This window comes from Python bivittatus, unplaced genomic scaffold (assembly GCF_059951505.1).
Source record: "Python bivittatus isolate LINGU-HERP-01145 unplaced genomic scaffold, Pbiv_v1 ctg000570_np1212, whole genome shotgun sequence".
In the NCBI taxonomy this organism is placed as follows: domain Eukaryota; kingdom Metazoa; phylum Chordata; class Lepidosauria; order Squamata; family Pythonidae; genus Python; species Python bivittatus.
In genome coordinates this window covers 2450959-2464076 of record NW_028277097.1, presented here as the reverse complement: position 1 = coordinate 2464076, position 13118 = coordinate 2450959, and the positions used below count along the sequence as shown (strand labels likewise).

Here is a 13118-nt window from a genome sequence, read left to right as displayed (position 1 = left end):
AGGCCTTCTTAAATGAACAATGCAAAGAAATCAAGGATTTATTTGTTTATGGTTTAAAGCCATTTGTGTGAACTATATATTAAACTGACTGGCCTATACTTTCCTTGGGTCCTTTTTTAAAAATTGGTGTTACCTTTGCTACCTCCCTGTTTTCTGGCGGTGACAAGTTCCACATCTTTTTCTAGCAGTGCAGCACTGTCACATTGGAGTATTTTTAAGAACTTTCCGGTGGATGCCAACAGGACTTGGTGACTTCTCACAGTATAATCTCTGAAATGTCTTAGCACATCTCCCCTTAGTGAGGTGTCTGGAGCCTCTGGACATCCAATGAGATATATTCGAGGCGTTTTGCCAGCCTTCCCGGTCAGAAGATCTGCGAACGGAACCCCAACGTAGCTGACCGGCACACTGTGGGCAAAGCTGGGGGGACGTTTAAGGACAGGAAAGCGCCTGGAAGGAGCGGAAAAAACAGGGTGGCTCCGCAAGTGGGTAAGCCCAGAGGCGTGACCTCAGACGTGTTGGGAAAGCCTCGCGTCGGCGGCTCAGTCAATCGCCGGTCGGCCGAGCGGGCTGAAGTCGGTTCTGCGTTGGCTGGAGGTGAGCAGCCGAGACCGGGATGGTGCTGGTGGCCGGCTGGCTATCCGGGCAGGGGGATCTTCCGCCTGAGCCTCGCGCTCCTCTTACGCGTCTGGCAAGCGAAGCCTCCCGCCGTCGGCCTCTGCGCGCTGGACCCTGGTCCCTTTCCTTGACTAACTTTCAGCTTTTCTAAGTAATTCTTGCTCATTTCCTGCCAGCTGCTTAATGCCCCCCTCCCAGCCATCCCCCCTCGGTCTTTTCTTTCGTTTCCCTTTCTTTGCAGTCTCCCTTTCTGCGTTTTCCTTCTGCTTCTTGCTCAGGTTCCCTCGAATGTAATCTCTTTTGGAGGAACGGAGGATAATCTTGCTCCTCCGCTCCCGGGGGCTTTCCTTTTCTTTCTCCCTCCCTCTACCTCTTCCTGGACGAGACTGAGAAAGAGTATTTTCAGTTTAATTTTAGTCTGGAAGCATTGTATTTCTCAATCTTGGCATTTAAGGCGGTAGCGAGTGTTTTCTTTAAAAGTGGGTTCTTGAGGTATCTACTGAGGATGTGTATAAGAACCCCTTTGAAACCTTTTAAAATTGCAGCCCAAAGGATATTTTGAAAAATGAGGCTTAAATTTGGCTTTGGTCTGAGCTGCCCAAGTGTGTGTGTTTGTCCCTTGGTTATCTCGCAGGATGCATTCCACAAATTTGGAAAGGGAATTCAGCTGGGAAGAATGGGATATTTGGACTATATTCCCCATAAACTTCTCATGGGTGGGAATTTTGGGAGTTATAGTCCAACACATCTGGAGGCCCTTTGCATAGAAGAAGGGTGCTGTAAGAGCTTTTTCGTAAGCTTGTTTCTATATTCCATTAATTTGGTGATTACTTTTTGAAACAATTCAGATAATTTTAAGGCCATTCCAGGTCAATTCAAGAATCACTGAATAATGTGTAACCTTTTATTCAGCATTTTTCAATACTCTTTATTTCAATAAAAAGCAGTATTTTAAATAATGTTTAAATTCTCCAGAAGAAGTTATTGGTAAAGATCTTTGAATTACAGAGTGCACACTGGCACTTAGTACTCAGTGCTATAGTTGTGGGGAAAATAGACACATTAAATCATTTTATAAAGTAAATATAAATCTTGTATATGCGATCATTTTTTCTGATTATTCATTTCTGCTTTAAATGTATTTACCCATAAAACAAATAGATGGAAGAACTGATAAGGACTAGATTTGGAGGCCAAAATAATACAGGTTTATTACAGTTATTTGACTAGCATTAGACTTGTAAGTATAAATGTAGGGCAAATATTTCAACACATATTTGTATCAACAAATTGCCCAGCTCTCTGTCAGCAGAGGCTTATAAAACAAGTGATAGCGCAGAGTTTTGCCACACTGGCCAAGATGCTTGTACACTGATCTACTCAAAGTTAGCTCATACAAAACCCAGTCTCCCTATGAGGGAGTTTCCTTCAAATAGGAATTATAGTTGAGGCATGAGAGTTTTTTAAAAAAGAGCGTTACAGGACATGGCAGTGAAAGCCATCCCTATGTCCTGCTCGACCCAGCACAGATACTCCACTAACCATTTGTTTGTTTTTTTATTAAAACTTTTATTAAAATATATAAAAAGTACAGTTAAAATCCAAATCAGAAAGTATAGAAAGGAAAGAAGATAGAACTAAAAGAAAAAGACAAAAACTAAAATAGTGAGATCGAGTAGAAAGATGAAACGGAAAGTGACTTCCGACTATCTCCAATACAGATATGAGTACAAATTTTAAAAAAAGTTAATCTCTTACCACTAATTAATCCAAATTCACATTATTTCTATCAACACAAACCATCTAATCATTAAATCCCACAATCAAAGCTTCATTTTTTCCCAACCCAAGCACATAATCTAGGAAGGGTTGCCAAGAGGAGACAAATTTAGAAACGGTATTGTCTCTTATTAAAGCTGTTAGCTTCATCATTTGAGCCAAGTCCATTAGTTTGATAGTCCATTCTTCTTGTAGGTATTTGTGAGTCTTTCCATCTTTGCACGTATAACAGTCTTGCAGCTGTGGTCATGTATAGAAGCAAAGTTCCATATTGTTTCTCCAGTCCTTTCTCCATCAAACCCAGCAGGAACAATTCTGTTTTTTTTTTAATATTCACTTTAAGAATCTTTTGAATCGCAATACATACCTGGTCCCAAAATTTTTTAGCCTTTTCACAAGTCCACCAAAGATGATAAAAGGTTTTTTCACCCTGTGAACATTTCCACAAACATTTGTTATACTAGTATACATTTTTAATAACTTATCAGGAGCTAAATACCAGCAGTACATCATTTTATAAAAATTTTCTTTTAACACTAACCATTTGTTGAGGACATGAATGCAGACTGTTGTCCTCAACACAATCCCAGCCCATCACAAAAACAGCCTCTACCCGTCTTTTCTTGTTTGGCTTCCAAAGGAGCAATTTTCCTTTTGGCTGGCACAAGTCATGCCAAACAGTCTGCAGGGTAGTGTTTGGAGATCAGTTTGGCCTGATCTGCCTCATTGGTCTCCTGAAGTCCTGCAGGCACAGCCCCTGGTCCCGCCCACTGATTCTCAAGGCCAGGAGGAGAGCCAGGGATCCCTCTGGGTCAAAAAGTCATTCTTCCCACTTCTCTAGGCAAGCCCCAGGTGGCAGAAGAAATAGGGGGAGAAGTGGCTCATGGTTCTTCCAGGACCAAAAAGACCCTCTTCTCTCTGTCACTCTGGGGACAGCTTTACTGCGGGGGTCCCATTACAGAACCTTGAGCTAGGGCTGCCCATACCACTTATAACTTGGTTCCTGCAGCATCAGGGATGCAGGTTTTTGTACTAGAAATAAAGAATGTTTGGGGTTTTTATAAATGCTTGAAAAGAGTATATGACCAGCTATTATTAAACTATGTCTGAACTTGGTAGCTAGTAACAATTCTTTCTAGCTAGCAGAAATATAATAAAAATTACCAAGTTTATGTATTTCTTTTCCACTAAGCCACTTGCCCTTTTTTATACAAGAAAAAAAAAAGGTGTATTAAAAGGGGCTCCTACAACTGAAGTTACTATTAGTTTAGAACAGTGTTTTTCAAACTTGGCAATTTTAAGATGTGTGGACTTCAACTCTCAGAATTCCCCAGCAGCATGCCAGCAAGCTGTTTTTATTTTGGATATGGAAAGTACTTTTGTTTTTAAAACATATAATAATGTCTACAAATAGACACCCTTGGCGATTTCTTATGTCTGATTTGAGTTCCTTTTAAAGTGAAACTTGACTTAATTGCTGATTTCATGTCAAATCATGACATTCTCTTAGAGGAGAATTTCGGTAAACCTTTCTTAGTTTCTTCTGGTGCTGCTGTAATGGGAAAAATATTTTATATTACAACTTTCTAAGACATTAGTATGTTTTATTATGCATATATTTTTATTTTTCTGAGATAAGCCACTTTGGTAACTTGTATACTAAAGTACAGTACAGTGCAAATAAGTTGAAATAAATAATTAGGCACAATATCACAATTGACAAATCATGGTTTGTTTTTATGTGGCAAATCAGTATTGGAAATTATGGTTTGGAGTTTGTAAAGTAAAATCTGTAATAATTCTGATTTGAAATGATGGTTAAAGTAATAATTATAGCTGTTGTTCCATTTCTGGAAGACACTGCAGAATTAAGCAATTCAGAAGCCTTATATTGTATTAATATCAATTAGTTTTATTTCCCAAGGATTTGGAAACAATGCACCTTCTGAAAGATGTGGATAAAAACTACCTGAAAAAGGACAAAAAGGGCTGAGGCTTCTTAAGAGACAATAGTGTTTCTTGTATGTATTTTCTGGGAAAAATCAGTGCCTAATTCTGTGAAAGTATTCATTTGTTTACTTGTGACTATAAGCTTCAGTATTATTGAAGGACACCGGAAACAAGGATAGATTATTGTTAGCAATCAAGCTTGCATAAAAAGTTCTAACTGCTGGACAGAATTTCTTTAAAAGTAATTAATTTCTGCAAGTTGCAATAGTTAACGGGACCTCAGCATGTTCTAATAACCTATAGAAAATTCTGTTTACTGATTTTGGAAACACGAACTTTTAACTGAATGGTCTTCAAAGCAGCTTGCAAAAGGCAACTCACCCCCCATCCCAATACACATGCAAATCCAAATACCCTATCCAAAAGACAGATTCCCCCCCCCCCCACTTTTTCAGCCCCAGAACAATTTGCATGAGGCTTTCAAACTTTAGAAAAGGCTTGAAAGAAACAGCTCTCTTGTAGGCTACAAGGGTCTTTATGGTGTCTTCTGACACTTACCCTATGTCTTATAGACAAATTATATTTGAAGAGGGCCACAGCCAATTCCTTTCACTCCAGAGTGCAAGTTATTGTAACTGGCAAGCTCAGGGGCACGTTCCAGTCCCTGAGAGTTTGGGTTCTTGGTCACATCCAGAGTCAGGTTATCCCAGTCCCTCTGCCTGTAGGACACAGCTAAATATTGGTCTTTTTGAACCAAGGGACAGAGCCCAGCAAACTGATGGAGAGAGGCTGTTAAAGAGCAGGGTGTTCCATTTCCTCAGTAGCCTTCAAGTAATGTACAGTATTGGAATGGAAGCAGAGGAACATTTGCTTCAGGGGTTTTCTATTTTTGTAGAAATAAGTAAAGTGTACAGCTAGAAATTTATGCTAGATTTAAAAAACATATTTCTGTTAGCTGTGTGGTGCCAAGTCTCAGGTTTTTTATGTTGGTTGAAGCATCGGTGGCATCATATTGAATGAATTGAATTGAATTGAATGTTTCTGTACCAGGGACCGAATAGAGTGTTTAATCTCGCCTCTCAGATCTCAGGCTATGCTCATTTTGGGGAATTTCTTGTGATCTGTAATGGTGGTTTGATACCCCTCCAGTATTTTCTTGGAGATCCTGGTAAACAGTGCTGCATTTATGGCAGACTACAGCCACCTTATGTTGGAGTATTGTATTTCAGGAGGATTGTATGTACTTTTGGATTTTTCTTTTTATTTAACTAATCAGTCAATTGCTGTATGGCATGGTCTGGGGAGCTCTGTAATTGTTTCCTTTCAAATTCAATATCTGCATTTTAATATTTAAAGCTGTTTTTAAAAAAGTTATCTTAAAACAAGTTTGATTTTATGCTCTGTAGCATTGGTCTGTTTCCAGGGGAGTGGAAGGAAGGGGTTATTCCTCTAGATGCCCCACATTCATGCTACAGAGCCAGCAGGTAGCACTATAGAAAATAATTCAATGTTTATGTTTTGATTTTTAATAATCAGAAAAGTATCGTAGGGTGTGCGAGCTTTTTCTCTTACATGTACTGGGGTAGGGGGTGGATGCCAGGGGAAGGGCCCCTTGGAAGACAGATGGTAGCAGTGGGAACTAGCAAGCTGCTACCCTGAAGCAGGAGGCAAGAGCAGGGTGTGAATACCCGAAGGTTTCTAGGAAAGGAGGTTTGGGGTCTTCTGACTTTTACCTTGCAGGTCTCAGCAATGTTCATGTAAGAATTTCAAAATGCAGACTAATGGCCTTAAGCTGCAGGGAGATTCTGGCTGAATTAGGACAGACACCCTAACAGTAAGAGTAATTTCATAGGGGACTAATTTGTAATTAGGGTTTGAATAGGGGGAAGAGTATGTTTTGCCAGGTGTTTTCAGACAGAGAATTAACAGTGATATAATATGAATGCTTTTATTTGGGTTCCTGGAATGAACTTTTTCCCTGCCTGACTAATTTCCAACAAAGAGGACAAAGCAGAAAAAAAAATTAAGGACTATACAGTAGAGGAAAGAGCCATTTTGTTAAGGAGATGAGCCTCTTAAAAACAGAAGTCTTTTATTTGTTTGTTTATTTGTCAAATTTATATGGCTGTCCCTTTGCACTTTGAAAAGCCCCACAGACATGGATAGGTCTGATCTGGATCTATAGACAGGCTGAAATGCCTGCCAAAGAGCAGTGCATTAATTTGCAGACAGCTGATCTGATTGCTTCAAATTGCATAATTTTTTAATCACACTTATTGTAGAAGATTTGGTAAACATGTTGGCCAAGAAGTTAAACCAGAAGTTCTGTTCTCAGGAGGACAGCAACCATGAGAACGTCCTGATTTCTTCTAATGACTCACCTCTAGAATAATACACTTGTCTTTAAATGCTCTAAAAGACCATAGGAAGCAAACTGTATTTTCATTCCTGTGAGGAAGAAGATTAATTCATAATCAGAGCTCTTTATCCGTTTTTGGGCTTGAAATACATGGTATTAATACCAAATTATTCTCTTGCTGAAAAGTGAGACACAGTATTTCCTTTTCCTTCCCATTTGCTACAACTGGAAATTCAGTTAAGACAATATGCCATATTAAACTACTTGATTTTCATTCTAATATTTAATTGTACTCACCAATAAAAATATATAGTAAATACTACAGGAGAATTACTCCAACCTATGAACAAGAAACATTTTTTCTGGATCAGAACTATCTGGGTTTATTATGTATATATATATAGTATACTATCTTATGTTTTATGCTTGTGTTATAAATATTTGGTTTTTGCTTGGGTTTTATGAACACAGAAAGCAGAGAATTACTGACATTTTGTGCAAAACAAGCTAACAAGCAATCCTTACATTTTGTTACAGAATGTCCAGCCTTCCCAAAATGACCCAAAATAAAGCATTCCTTTCTTTGCTTTGGATCTTGACAATGCTTTGCAATTTCTGCTTAACTGGTAAGTGGAACCTTTTGCCCAGTTCTTGCCACTGGGTTGCAATGCTAAACAAATTTGGATAAAACAATTACATTTGGTGAACTTGCTTTTAAGAACTGTTAGTAGCAGGCAGTATAAAAGTCGGTGGTTTATCTTTCTAGCAGTGAGTGAGGCTAATAATACAGGTGGTTATTAATAACGATAGTAGTCCTCACTTACCGACTGCCTCGGGCAGCGACCGTTTGAAGTTACAATGTTGCTGAAAAAATAACTTTGTGACCAAGGCCCACATTTACGACTCAAAGAGTAGAGAGATTGCTTAACAAGCGATGGCTTCTTGAGTTGCTTTCTCCAATCTCTTCCTGAGCTGCTTTTCTGTGCAGTGCAGTACTTCCCCAAAAGGTGCAAGCTGCAAGTTAACAAGCTCAGCTGTGACTTTAATTAGCCACAGCTGTGCCAGTAACTGACAAGACGCATCAGTTTCACACCTTCAGCGTTTGTGTGCCTCCTGTATGGTTTGGGGCTGGTGGGGAGGGGAGCGCTAGCAGATTCCTTTCAATGTGTATTCTCCATTGTGTGCCTGCTTTGTGTCTTGTAATCCCTTCCTCTCCAATGAATGTATATGCAAACATTAATTCCCTTCTTGCTAATTAACCCGGTGCCCAAGTCAGCATTCCAAAGGGCAGGGGAGGGGGGAAAAGGAGCACAGTTGCAGTCATGTGATTTTCCACTTAGCAACTGTGTCACTTAGCAACCAAGTTGCCAGTCCCACTTGTGGTTGCTAAACGAGGACTACTGTACTTGTAAACAGTTTAAATCTTTGCAATTTTACTTAATTGAATTCTTGGTAAAGACTAAGAATATTTTTGCTATTTGGAACTTCTTTCCTGAAGCTAACTGGGGCAGAAGGAAGATTTTCTTTGGCACAATGAAAAATGTTTTTTGTGTACAATATGTGTGGATCCTTTGTATGGCCTTTATCCTCGTTAATGGAACATAGCTAAGTCTTGATAGCTGTTGGTTGGCTTGGAAAATATTATTTCCTAGTAAAAATAATGGGGTTATAGTAGGAGTTATAATATAAAAGGTAGTCATATTTATTAAATACAACCCTCTCTTTACAAATGAAAGGAGCCAATGTGATGTGATGGTTAAAGACTAGGACTGGGGAGTCTCCCCTCAATCATGGAAATTTACTGAATGACTCTGGGCCAGTCCTCCTCTCGCCCAACATACCTCACAGGCTGTTGTTTGAAGATAAAATGAAGGAAGCTCCACATGGAAATACTTGAGCGTTTAGCATTTAGAGGGCTATTAATCTAATAAATTAAATTAAATTTATAAATGCCTGATAACAACTGTTCTTTTGTTTCACTTGATTACAGCCTTGCCACAGAAACCTGAAAACATTTCTTGCATTTATGATTACAATGGTACTCTTAGTTGCAGCTGGACCTCTGGAAAAGAAACATCCAGTGATACAACATACATTATCAACACTTCTTGGTAAGTGGCAATTGGATAGTGATCAAGAAGTAGAACCAACTGACTACCATCACCTACATGGTATAGGGACTACTTATTTGAGAGGCTGTCTCTCCTTCATTGCTGCTGCCTGTCCTGTAAGATCAGACGAAATTGGCATGCTCCAGATCCCATCCATTAAACAATGTCATCTGGTGAGACTCAGGAAGCACGTCCTCTGTCAGAGAGGCTGCCTTTTGGAACCCATCTTCCCAGAGATTTGAAGATCCCCAACCCTGCTCTCCTTTAAATGTGCCTTGAAGACCTGGCTCTTTCCCCAGGCTTTGGACTGGGGTGGGACATGGGGTCCCTCTGTAAGGGTTTTACAGGTTTTAGCAGATGTTTGTTCCACTGGGGTGACCATTTTCCTTTTCTGTTCTGTTTAATATCCTTGTTTTTAATTCTGGACACCACTCAGAATCATTGATGCGTTAGAAATGTGAATTATTTATAAATAACAAATAAATAACTGACTGATTTGGTTTGCTTATGGTATACATTTTATTATTTTCTACCATTTGTCATGCAGTCCTAGCAGAGTATAACTTTAAAATGTCTGGTGCATAATTTACCACGCAATAAAACTTATAGAACTTTAAGCATGGTAATATATTAAAACTGATTACTAGTGAGATGGTTGGTATCATGAATCTCTTGGATCCCCTCATCAATACTACTATAATATTTGACATCATGTCAACAGTTGAGAGAATAGTAATGGTTTCAGCATGCACCAAACACATGTTGCTGTGTTCTTTAGCTCTACTGGGAGACATATTGTACACAACAAATACCAGAACAAAAAAAGTCTGCTTTCTGGCTCATGCTATGTGAATATTTAGAGGATGTGTTATATGCAGAAAGATCAAAATTGCACTGATCTGTCTAGGAAGAACTGTAGCTGACATGCCAAAATGGGGAAAGGTGCTTCTTGCCTCATAGAGACTTGACCAATAGTGACAGTGAATGTTCTGTAACCACTCCCAGGTCACTGTTCTGTCCTTTCAGAGGGAAGTGCAACCTTACCCAGCCCCATTCACCTGTAGGACCTCTGTCTGACCTGGATTCAAATTTATTAGCTCCTATCCAGTCCACCACTGCATCTAGACATTGCTCCATGTTTTGCACAGCCTGTTACTGTATGTACTGGATGTTTTGCACATCCAGTTGCCCATACTCTTTACAAAAATAGAGGTATCAGTCATCACACTGATGATTCTGTACTCGCTATCATGTGATGATTTCTTCCAGCAGCTTTATATTGTATTTATCTGCTTACTTTATAAATAAATATAGATATGAAGTTGTACTGGAGACCTAGTGCCTTGTGGTCCCCCCCAATAACACCTTAATTTTCAGAGACAGTCTAATAATATTACAGACAATGGAAGTGAAGAAGAGCAGGAGCCCCAGAATAAATAGCAGATTGCACTCCCCCGCCCCCATCCCTTTCCTTATATAGGTCACCTATCAGAGTAACCGAGGCTACTTTGGCCCTTAAGCCTGAACCCAGACTGGATTGGTCCAAAAAAGCCAGTTTCCTCCAAGAGTGTCTTAACTCCAACTCTTATATTTTCCCCCCAGATGAGTTTGGGCAACTGGATGATAATTATTCCATGCCATTAGGTTCAAAGTCTGTTTCTCCCAAAGGAGTTGTAGCTCACTTCATCAGCTGCATAGAGTGGCTCATCCCAGTATAAATCCTACATCAGTCTAACTTCTCTGTGCAGCTGATGAAGTGAGCTGCACCTCACAAAAGCTTATGCTTTTTAATAGAAATTGTTAGTCAGAAAAGGTGCAGCCAGACTCCTCCTGATTGTCTGGAAAAGGGAATGGGACTGTTTTTTTCCATATTGTTTCTTGGATCAATATCATCTATTCACCTCTGCCTGATTCCTCACTCTTGTTCTTTAACAAAATGTTGGTATTTCTTGTCTAATCTTCATAGAAATTGTGTGGGGACTACCAGTTAATAAAAAGGAAAAAAAATCCTGTGTGCATGTCATATTGTCCCTGGAGGATTCCTTTTGGAAGAAGAGTTAAAACCCTCTTGTTGTGAGATGCATTACTTACATGTAATAGAGTTTTGTTTCTGTTAGAGAAATCTCAGGTGGCAGGAACCTTCCACTCTCCCATGGAACTATTGGCTGAGTCCTACTTATCTCTAAGGAGTGAAGGTGCCAGAGGATACAAACTCCAGTGGTGGCCAGACAAAATGCCTACTTGAGAAATAGAACTTGTGCGTAATGCTGTACTCAGGAAGTCCCTCCTCATGAGTTAAACATATCTGATAATGGGAAGATGAGTCTTAAAGTCTTCAATTCCTGTTTGCTGGCTCAGCGTCCTCACTAGTTGTCCATGCTGGTCTTGCCTCCTTTTCTCCCTGATATGCTGTTGGATTCATTGTGTTTGACTTTGTTGAGAGCTTGCTTTTCATAACCAACTGCAGATCTGTCTTAGGCAAGATAACATGATCCTGATTAGTTATAATATCTACTTTGGCCTCAGCAGATTTGGGGGGGTATTACTTTTTATGGGAGAAAAGCATGTGCTTTACTTATTTTAAACCCATGGGGTTTTGTCATATCAGTGATGAAGGGGAAAATTTGCCTATTTTTTTTCTTAAATTGTGTCAAGTCTAATAAGTTCTATGATGGGTTCAGGGTAAAATTCTTAACCACTTTTTTTTTAATTAAGAATTTTTTTAAACAATCATCTACTTTTGATTTTTTTTCAATAAAAGGTATAAAAGTAAGGATTATACCTGTGAAATGAAAAATGGTTTATGTTCAGTGTACAACGTTCCAGATGGTTCTTATCGTATACAAGTCACAGCAAAAAATAATTTTGGAGAAGTAGCATCCCACCAGACTCTCCTACATTTGCGAGAGATATGTAAGTCAACTGTTTGCTTAATAGTAGATTTTGTATTTGTTTGTGTAAAAGATTTGTATGGCCACCCATCTTAAACACAGCTGTGGGTGGCTCACGACAATAAAACCAATAACTATAAAATCACAAATCATAAACCATAAAACCAAGAACCAAAACCCAGCACCTCAGTCATCTCCTTAGGATGCCCCAGAATCAGCTCCAGATATCCTCATTCGATCCCAGCGCCTGGGTAAAAAGCCAGGTCTTGATGGCCTTCTGAAAGGCTAAAAGGGTGGGGGTCTGCTGAATCACCCAGGGGAGGGTGTTCCATAAGGTAGGGGCAACCACAGAAAAGGCTTGCTTCCGAGGTCCCACTAGATGGCAAGGTTTCAGGGAAGGGACCTGGAGTGTGCCTACCCTATCCAATCTGGTAGGATAGACAGATACTCTCAGGGAGAGGTAGTCCTGCAAATAACCAGGTCCCATGCCATGTAGGGCTTTAAAGGTGATAGCCAGCACCTGGAAGGAAACTGGGAGCCAGTGCAGCTTGCACAACAGAGGTGTAATGTGGGCAAACCTATACTGCGCATGCAGATCTTTTTATTAACCCAATGAAAATGATCTCAGACCATTTATCTATCATATATTTAGGGTCCCCAAAATATATAAGTGTGTGCTCTGGATGAGAGTACTGATGTAATGGTACCTCTTAACTCTGAACATAAATTAGCTTACTATAATTCAAGTTGCTATGCCTCAGTTAGGTTCATAATTTAGTGACAGCGTACAGATGTGATGTTCAAAATATTTCAGATTTATTTCTTGCTATGTCCTCTTAGAAGGATTTGATAGCAAATGAACAGCAAGAGCTTCTTTTGTTGTCATTGTGAAATGAAGTGGTTGATGCAACAGCATCCACAAAAGGAGTTTGTGATGCGAGTCCTGCCTCTTCTGTATAGGCATCATCTGCGCGTTCAAATGGGACAGGGTTTGCATTGCAATACTCCGTCCATAATCTTGCCAATTTTTATTCCATCCCTTTCTGTAGATGCTGCTGGGATGATGCATGACAATCTATTCCTAGATATCTGTGCACCCAGTTGGTTTCTAAAATTCTGAGTGGGATCTAACTATGGATTTGAATGGGTTTTCTCTATGAATATCTGGAATAAGATTTGTCAAACATACTGGGCAGAACTACAGATAAAGTTATTGCAATTTTTAGTTGATGCAGCTTTGTACTAGGTGAATTTGGGCACTTTGTGTGGTTCTTAGGAATGATTGCTACAGACCTTGGGTTGCTTGGCACAGTCATTGACTCCTTTTTGTCCTAAATGCATGTTTTCTGTCACTGAAAATAGTTAACATTGTATGCTAACCTCTGAAAGCTTACCAACTCATATCTTAAT

The 13118-nt window shown here is 39.5% G+C and overlaps 1 protein-coding gene across 2 annotated transcripts in view; it reads left to right on the top strand.

Annotated features, from left to right (window-relative positions):
• The first annotated feature begins 508 nt into the window (after positions 1-508).
• IL31RA (interleukin 31 receptor A) overlaps positions 509-13118 on the top strand; it is a 31693-nt gene continuing 19083 nt past the window's right edge. For both annotated transcript variants that reach the window (XR_015798292.1, XM_088152885.1), the window contains exons 1-4: positions 509-597; positions 7244-7332; positions 8697-8817; positions 11579-11730. Coding sequence is in view for 1 of the 2 variants with exons in the window: in XM_088152885.1 (XP_088009011.1) it covers positions 7245-7332; positions 8697-8817; positions 11579-11730 (361 nt within the window). In the remaining variant the exon portion in view is untranslated. The remainder of the gene's footprint in view (positions 598-7243; positions 7333-8696; positions 8818-11578; positions 11731-13118) is intronic.